Source organism: Bos taurus, chromosome 26 (genome assembly GCF_002263795.3).
Source record: "Bos taurus isolate L1 Dominette 01449 registration number 42190680 breed Hereford chromosome 26, ARS-UCD2.0, whole genome shotgun sequence".
Lineage (NCBI taxonomy): Eukaryota > Metazoa > Chordata > Mammalia > Artiodactyla > Bovidae > Bos > Bos taurus.
The window spans coordinates 37466348-37474813 of record NC_037353.1 but is presented as its reverse complement, the minus strand read 5'-3'; the positions used below and the strand labels follow the sequence as shown (position 1 = coordinate 37474813).

The window sequence follows — 8466 nt, the reverse complement described above, 5'->3', positions numbered from 1 at the left end:
TGACAAGGTTTTTGCGGGCTTTGGAAGTGGGTGTGGCCGGGGAGAATCCTTGCGATCTTGACTCTCCGCTGGCCGGAGGTCTCCGGAGGGAAGGCCCCGAATCCTCCGGAACAAGGGACCCGGAGCGGTCGGGGTGGGAGACCCTGGCTAGAGCCAGGACCTGGAGGGTTCGAGGCCCACCCCCAGGTGGCAGGGAAGGGCGGGTGGGCAGGGATTTGGGACCACACCATCTCCCAGCCCGCTGAGGCCCCAGTAATTGACTGGTTGAGCTCTTCAGGGAAACAAGGACCCCATCCACCGCCCGAATCCTCATCAAGAGGACCCAGATCCCGGAACCGCCAAGTCCCGGCCGCGGCGCCCCGCGTCGGCTCGGCCCGCTAGGGAGCGAAGCCCTCGGTGGGCCTCGGAGCGCCAACCCAGGGGTTTACTGAGCAGTGCCGCAGGTCCCTGGAAGGTTGGCTGGATTTTTGTCTCAAGCCTGCTCTACGTCTTCAGGACGGGGCCGCCGCAAGGGTCCTTCTCCCCGCTCTCCACGCCCACCCGCCCCTACCAGCCCGCCCGCGAGACGCGGAATCGAAGGCACTGTCCACCTGAGGCCGCGCTGGCGTCGAGTTTGGAGAGTCGCGCCGGTGCAGAAGGGGACCGACGGGCCACCGGTCGGCTGGGGACCCGGGAAACCAGCCGCCCCGCGGAGGGGAGCTCGGGACAATCGGGCGTACACACATACACACTCTCTCTCTCTCACACACACACACTCTCTCTCACACACACACACACACACACACACACACACACACACACACACTCGTACACACAATCACCAACCAATGAAATAAAGTAAAAGCTCAAGATCTGCCTCCGGGGACAGAGGAGGCTGTCCGATTCCTTTAGGTCGGAATCGGACAGAGCGTGGATTCTCCCTGGGGGCCAGAGGGGCTGAGGGACGAAGGGGCGGGGTGGGGAAGAGAGCGAAGGTCCGGGCTCCTGGCCCCTCGCCATCCCCGCCCCCGACGTTAGCCAGAGGCCGGCTGGGCGGCGACCGCGGCGGCGGGAGGGTGGAGCGGGCAGAGTCCGCCTCGCTGTCAGACCGAGCCCCGCCGAGCCTACCGCACACACTCGCACCCCTGCCTTCCCCCTCTCCCATCCGCTCGCCGCGACCCCCGCCCCAGCCCCCTCCCCTTCCCCGCCCGCCCGCCTGCCTGCCTCCGCCCCCATTCTTGGAATTGTGTGGAAAAATTCTCAGCCAAACCTCCCACCTCTCCTCTCCCCCCCGCCCCACTCCCTTTAAAAAACCCCCTTTCCTCCCCGGCCCCTGCACTCTTTGTGAATGAGGGCAGGAACACGGCCCTTCCCCCGCCCAGGAGCCACGCCAGACCGCCGCACTCAGAGGACTGTTTGTTAATAGTCCAATTAGATAATTGCCATCTTTCACTCCTTTTGCTCCGTATTTCCCATAAAGGAATGAATGGGGAGAGCGGCGTGGAGAGGGCTTCTGCCCCGGCAAGGTGACGAGAAGGGCTGGAGCATGCTCCTTGCACAAGGCCATGCGCTTGAATTGAATCATTGTGGTCTAATCAATGCTCTTATTGGATTACTGGCTGTTGCTTTTCTCAAAGATATTGTAGCAGAGACAATGAAATAGCTAGGGGAAAACTTTTTTTTTTTTTGAAGCAGATCTCACAGTTGAGATTTTCGCGGCTCTCTCTCCCTCTCCCCCTCTCTCTCTCCTGCTGGACTCTGAGTACAAAGCTGCCCTTTGAATGGGCTGCCTCAGGGCTGTTGGAGGTGCAGGCCTGAAAAAATCCGACTGGAACTAAATGAAGAGAGGTGGCAGTTTAAGATGGCTGTCAGCGTCGAGGTGTGTTAAGGAGTTGTTTGGGAGGAAAGCTTGGCTTTTTAGAGTGTGGGGGAGATACTTTTGGGGAAAACTTTTTCTTCTTCCCCCTTCTTTTTTTCCCCCCTCCTAGAGGCGACTGCTTTCTTCTGCTGAGGGTGTGTAAGGGGTTTTGTTTCTCCTCCCCCCACCCCCACCCCAATTCAGCTCTATCTGTCGAGTGTGGAGAAAGCCCCTCTAGCCCGTATGTGAGCAGGAGGGTCAAAGGCAAAGGGAAAGTTAATAATGCCTGCTAATGGTACTAACAATTCAGGATGAATCTTGTCAAAAGTTTTTCTGGAAGTATGGGTCTTTGATTGTGTGTTTCCTGAAAGCAAGACCAATCATTTCCGTTTATTCACTGGCTAAACCCCTACTTGATTGGGGACAAGGACAGAAACCATCCATTACGATCTGATATATTATCCAAACAATTTAGTGTATTCATGAGGTAACCGAAACGTGGGGGCTGCGAAATTACCCGTAATCAATTGCAACAGCGAGTGCGCGTCCCCCCCGGGTGTCGGACAACTGCAACTCCGCGTCTCAGTAATAGGCGGGAGCCACAGCAATTCGGAGTTGCGCTGCTCGCTACCTGATCGCCAAGCTGGGGACACTGGACGTGCTCAGAAGACGCGGGCGCTGACGAAGCGGCCTCGCCGCTGCTCCGCCGGGATCCTGGACCAGACTCGCCGCCTCTCGGCGAGCGCGCCACTCGGCGGTCGCCGCTGACCCGCCCGCGGCCGCCCCGCGGGGACATTCATTCGTGCCGCTTGCCTCTCTCCGGGCCGGGCGTAAGGGCTGTATTGTAGGGGTTTTGTCCCCCCTCTATTTTTTTTTTCCTCGCCTTTTTTTTGTTGTTGTTGTTGCTCGTGCCTCTCCTATGTTCGGGAAACCAGACAAAATGGACGTTCGGTGCCACTCGGACACAGAGGCCGCCCGGGTCTCCAAGAACGCGCACAAGGAGAGCCGGGAGAGCAAGGGCGCGGAGGGGAACCTCCCCGCCGCCTTCCTCAAGGAGCCACAGGGCGCCTTCTCTGCGTCGGGCGCCCCAGAAGATTGTAACAAAAGTAAAGGCAATTCAGCAGCCGACCCGGATTACTGCCGCCGGATCCTGGTCCGAGGTAGGAACGGGGCAGGGCTGCTGTGGGGGGCGTTCTTTAGGGGCGACTCCGAGACCCGAGAGGCACGCCGCCGCCTACCCTACCCGGCGGGGTGGGTCTGCCGCCCGGGACTTAGGTGAAAGTTGCTGGCCCTCCCCGGGCAGGGGTCCCGCCCGCCGCTAGGGACTCCCACCTGGGACGCACGCTCTCCAGGAGCCTCGATCCCTCCAAGCCTCGAGGGGCCCCGCCGGCTGGGCTGCTGGGGGAGAGCCGAGAGACTGGGCGGTAGGGCCCAGGCTCCAGGCTGCGGCCTCCGACCCGGGAAGGCAGCAGGAAACTCTGAAGGACGTGTTTGCGTCCGGCGGGTCCGAGGAACTGCGGGGAGCCTGCTTGGGGGCTCCCGCGCCCTGCGAGTCGAGCGCACCCAAGGGGACGCGGGCGCTGGAGAAGAGCCGAGGACCGCCAGCAACTGCCCGGCCAGTTGGCGCTCTGGGCCAAGGGGGCCAGGCGCCGTGCTCCAGGCTGGCTGCCGCCGCCGCTGGGAGAAGCAGCCAGGCGGGCTTGCCGGGCCGCGGATGCCGTTTCAGTGCTGGGCTCGACCCCGCTCTGCTGCGCGGGGTGCGCTCGGCTCCGGTGGTGGCGGTGCGGAGGACCGTCTCCGGCCCCAGCCGGGCGCCGCCTCTACCAACCGATCGCCAGGCCCTGCAGGCTCCCACTCGGTCCCTCCTCCTTCCGCCGCCTGGCTTCGGGAGGGAAGGAGACCCCGGGATGGGGGTGGGGACCGCTGTAGCACGGTCTCGGTCAGCCTGCTCTAGAGCTGGGGCTGGCAGGACCTGGGCGGGTCAGTGCGGGGACCCTCAAACTACAGCGGATCCTGTCCATGCAGCCGAGGCTCCCAGGCTAAAAGGAACGTCAGCCCACTTATTTTTTCTCCCCTGTCCGGAGGGCTCTACAAAGGCCGACAGCGATTCCCCCTCCCATCAGCTATGTGGAGTTAGTCCCCTCACCCCCCAAACACACATAGTGTCCTTGTTTCCCGGCTGTGGCTGCACCCCCACCACTCCCACCACCCCCACCATCCACCTCCGGACTGTTGTTCAGAAGCCAGATCCGGCTTGGGGAGGTGGAGGAAAGCAGGAGGATGGGTTCTGATGCTTGACATCTCCCCTTCCCCAGATGCCAAGGGGTCCATCCGAGAGATCATCCTCCCCAAAGGCCTGGACCTGGATAGGCCCAAGAGGACACGCACGTCCTTCACCGCCGAGCAGCTCTACCGCCTGGAGATGGAGTTCCAGCGCTGCCAGTACGTGGTGGGCCGAGAGAGAACGGAGCTCGCACGGCAGCTCAACCTCTCCGAGACGCAGGTACTCAGAGACCAGGCCGCACACAGCTCTCTGCATCAGCCTCCCTCCCCATCAGCCCCAGCCAGCTCTAGAAGCTCTTCCTGACCACCTAGCTTGACTCTGGACCAAGCCTCCCACGGTGGGGCAGAGGAATTGGGGAGGATGGAAAAGAAGGGTTGAAGGCTTTCTCCCTTTGCTAAGCCATCCCTTTCCCCCTACACCCCACATCTTCCAGGGCCCATGTCTGCCCACCTTGGCCTAGCTCAGGAGGACCCCAAACCCTGTCTTTTTGGTTTCTTTTTAGACCCTCGTCCTGAGAATTCCCTGCTTGCCTCTCCTCGTGGAGGAACCTATGTTTGCCCCTGTTTTGGCCACCCTATTTTGGCCAGATTTCCTGGCACTACCCTTTCTGGAGATGGTAACCTTCCCTAGCACCCAGGCTCATTCAGCAAGAATGGCTCTAGGACCAAAGACCCCTGTTTCAGAACTGTGGGTGACAACCAGGGATTAAAAAGGTGCACATTCTGGAGATCTGCTTTTGCCTACCAGGCTGCCCTGATCCTTAGTGCTTTTGCTGGCCTTGAACTGGACTCAGCCCCATTCCCAGCCCCAAGCATCCACTCTGGGCACCTTCAGTGCCAGTGATGTGTGAGGTATGAGATAGGAAACAAATCTGGGCCCTTGGGAGCCAGTACTGACAATTGTGCTTTAGGTCTTCTCCTTTACTCAAAATCCATATTCTACTGGGACTTTGGGCCCAAGAGATCTTTGGGGCCCAAGAGCTTTGCCTTGTGGAGGTCATTTAGGACCTGCCCAGGGCATGGCTTCAGCTTGGCCTAGAGGTCTTTGGGCCCAAGAGCTTTGCCTTGTGGAGGTCATTTAGGACCTGCCCAGGGCATGGCTTCAGCTTGGCCTAGAGGTCTTTGGGCCCAAGAGCTTTGCCTTGTGGAGGTCATTTAGGACCTGCCTAGGGCATGGCTTCAGCTTGGCCTAGGTAAGGCATATTTCTTTCTGAGGACCAGTCCCTTTTACCGTGTCCAGCTCTGAAACAGATGGGGAGCATTTTAGATATAGGATCCAGGCAGAGCTGAGACCCAAGGGGAGAGCATACTGGATATCCATTTTGAGTTTGAGTTGGCATGTAGCTTTACCCCTACTCTTTCTGCTACCATCCTCTTAGTTTACAAAATCTGGAGAGAATAACCTTTCCCTAGAGCTGCCAAATGCCATTCTGGGCCACCAGTTAGGCCTGAAGAGGGACAGAGTGAGATGTGGAAGTAAGAGTGGAGATTGATGGAGAGTACTTAGTCTACCCCAGCCTCCTGACTTCCTCCCATGACTCCAAAGTCCATGACGGACAGCAGCAGAGTTAGGTTATAAATTAAGGACATCACTCAGACCCTCCAGTCCAGCAGCTGGTGAGGAGATGGAGAAAGTTTGGCTTATGAAATGCATCCTGCACAGATTCTATGTGTAGACATCTTCCCTGCTTGCTGTTAGTTGATAGTCCATCTGACCCTAAAAAGCAAGAAATAGCCTTTTGTAGCCTTCAACAGAATTAGTGCTTCTGGGGCTAAATTCGAGCCGGTTATGGCCAGGGGTTTGGGTCCTGAAAGGCAGGGCAATACTCCTTCCCATTCACGCTCACTTCCTACTTCCCTTTAGGCCTTACACCTTCTCCTGGAAAAACGGGCCTTTACGCAGCGATGATCCACAGTCCCCCTGCGAGTAGTGCGGTGGCCCAGTGAAGTAACTTCTGATCTTCCCAGTTAGGGTCATGGGCATTTTTATTTCTTTGTTGTTTGTAACCGGGGTCGGGCTAGGCCTGCTTCCATGACCCACCCGGAAGCGCAGCCTATGGCAGCTGTGTTTCCCTCTTGGCGGCCCTTGTCCCCCCAGTCCCCCGACTCCCGCCGCCCTTGCCCCGCTGCTCCCGGGCCCGACTTCCCCGGCTCCAGCTTGGGGTTGGGATCGGGGGTTTGGCTGGAGTTGGGGGAAGCCCCCCTCCCCGGAGCCTTTGTGCCCCGGGAGCTTGCTCCCCTTGACGCTCGTTTCCCTCTCTCCCACCCTCCCCGGGGCCGGCGCGCAGGTGAAGGTCTGGTTCCAGAACCGGCGCACGAAGCAGAAGAAGGACCAGGGCAAAGACTCGGAGCTGCGCTCGGTGGTGTCAGAGACCGCGGCCACGTGCAGCGTGCTCCGGCTGCTGGAGCAGGGCCGCCTGCTGTCGCCGCCAGGCCTGCCAGCGCTCCTGCCGCCCTGCGCCACAGGCGCGCTCGGCTCCGCGCTCCGCGGGCCCAGTCTGCCGGCCCTGGGCACGGGCGCCGCCGCGGGCTCGGCCGCCGCCGCAGCCGCCGCCGCCCCGGGTCCTGCCGGCGCCGCATCCCCGCACCCGCCAGCCGTGGGCGGCGCTCCGGGCCCGGGGCCCACCGGGCCCGGGGGACTGCACGCGGGCGCACCGGCCGCCAGCCACGGCCTCTTCAGCCTGCCCGTGCCCTCGCTGCTCGGCTCCGTCGCCAGCCGTCTTTCCTCCGCCCCGTTGACAATGGCCGGTTCGCTGGCCGGGAATTTACAAGAACTCTCCGCCCGATACCTGAGCTCCTCGGCCTTCGAACCTTACTCCCGGACCAACAATAAAGAAGGGGCGGAGAAAAAAGCGCTGGACTGATTTGAAGTGTTTCCCTGTATTTATATTTATAGTATCTATTGTGGTGATATTTATGGACTCACGCGCATTAGACGCCGGGGCTCCTGAGCTGGGCACCCGGCTCCCAAGAGGCCTCTGACAGCTCTCCTTCCGCACCAGTTTCTGCCATTTGGGCTACTCTCCCCCCCTCCGCCCCCTCCTCTGTGTCGTCCCACACCCACCCTCCGGCGCCAACTTCCTTCTGCATCCAGGAGAATCCAAAGAATTGCGGGGGGTGGGGGTGGGGGGGGAACCAACCTGATGCCCCAACCAGTGCCTGGCCCTGGAGGGAAAGACTGGTTCTAAGTCCAAAGCACAGGACATCTGCTTTAGATTGAGCCGCTGCTGCCGTTCATTATGCTTATGAATATTTGAAAAAGGGAAGCTGCACGCAGACCCCAGCTGAAAAGGCTGACAGGTTTCGTTAGACCAAAAAGGAGGAGGCTCCTTCCTCTCGCCAGAGAAACCAGGGCTTTTGGAAGCCGCTGGACCCCACTTTGCGGACATTTCGGGAGAGCCGGCGCACACTCAGCTTCCTGGCTGGACAAATCGTGCCGAATCTTCTCCCCTTTTAGAAAAACTCCCATCACCACCAACCCCGATCCCAGGAGACAATAAACCAAACATCATGATAGGCGACTGTGGTAATACGTTTGATCTAATCAGCAATAAAAGGAGAGTAATTACCATACAGAACCGAGTGGAGTGGAAGCAGTTTTTAAAAAACTCATAACGATGGAGTTAGGAAGCGGTAAGAAAATTCAGGATAGAAAATGCATCCAGGGCAATGCAAAATTAAAGATTCGGGTGTTACGACTTTAAACAGGAATTGAAAAGGGAAAAAAGCAAAAGAAATGCCTATGCCGCGAATGATAGAAAATTCAGGATCTTCTCCGAGGCTGCTGCGGGAGATAACCGACGGCATCACGCTCCTCCGGGAGAGAGTAGGGCAGCTCCCGGCCGCTCCTCCCCACCGTCTCCCGGATCCGTGGCTCCGGGCAGCATTGCTAGGTTTGGAAACAAATCAGTGCCCATCCCTCTCCCCCACCCCCCGGATTCACAAAACCCTTCAGCACTCTGGAAACGTCCGAATGGCAGCCGCGGACAGGGCGACCGGCCTCCTCTGTCGGTAGTCTCCGGATCCGGATCAGTTCCCTGCGTGGTTAGGAAAAGCATCCTTTCCCACCTCCTTCCCTATAAAACAACAACAGAAACAGAGTTTCCACGGTTCCAAGTGAGAAACCCGGACCTCCACTCGGTCGCGGCCTCACCCCTTCCCCCGCAACGACGCCCATCCCCATGGCCACGGCCACGCATTTTCTGACCAAAACCACAGACCCAGACGGCGGGTGCTGCAGCGTCTAAGAATGTATTCGTCCATCCGAAGTGAGCGCAGAGCATTTTAAAAATAGTAATTTTATTGTAAATTATTTACGTCGGAAGCTTTCCCCCGTTTTCCTTTTT

At 59.1% G+C, this 8466-nt stretch overlaps 1 protein-coding gene across 1 annotated transcript; it reads left to right on the top strand.

The window, feature by feature from the left end:
- Nucleotides 1-2756: 2756 nt before the first annotated feature.
- VAX1 (ventral anterior homeobox 1) lies at nucleotides 2757-6984 on the top strand. The gene is made up of 3 exons (NM_001191142.1): nucleotides 2757-2997; nucleotides 4153-4340; nucleotides 6409-6984. Exons 1-3 carry the CDS (start codon nucleotides 2757-2759, stop codon nucleotides 6982-6984), a joined length of 1005 nt encoding a protein of 334 aa, NP_001178071.1.
- The last annotated feature ends 1482 nt before the right edge of the window (nucleotides 6985-8466 follow it).

Coding starts and splice junctions, on each gene's coding strand:
- VAX1 (NM_001191142.1), top strand. CDS start 2,757: ATGTTCGGGAAACCAGACAAAATGGACGTTCGGTGCCACTCGGACACA. Junction 2,998..4,152: donor CCGCCGGATCCTGGTCCGAG/GTAGGAACGGGG, acceptor CCCCTTCCCCAG/ATGCCAAGGGGTCCATCCGA. Junction 4,341..6,408: donor TCAACCTCTCCGAGACGCAG/GTACTCAGAGAC, acceptor GCCGGCGCGCAG/GTGAAGGTCTGGTTCCAGAA.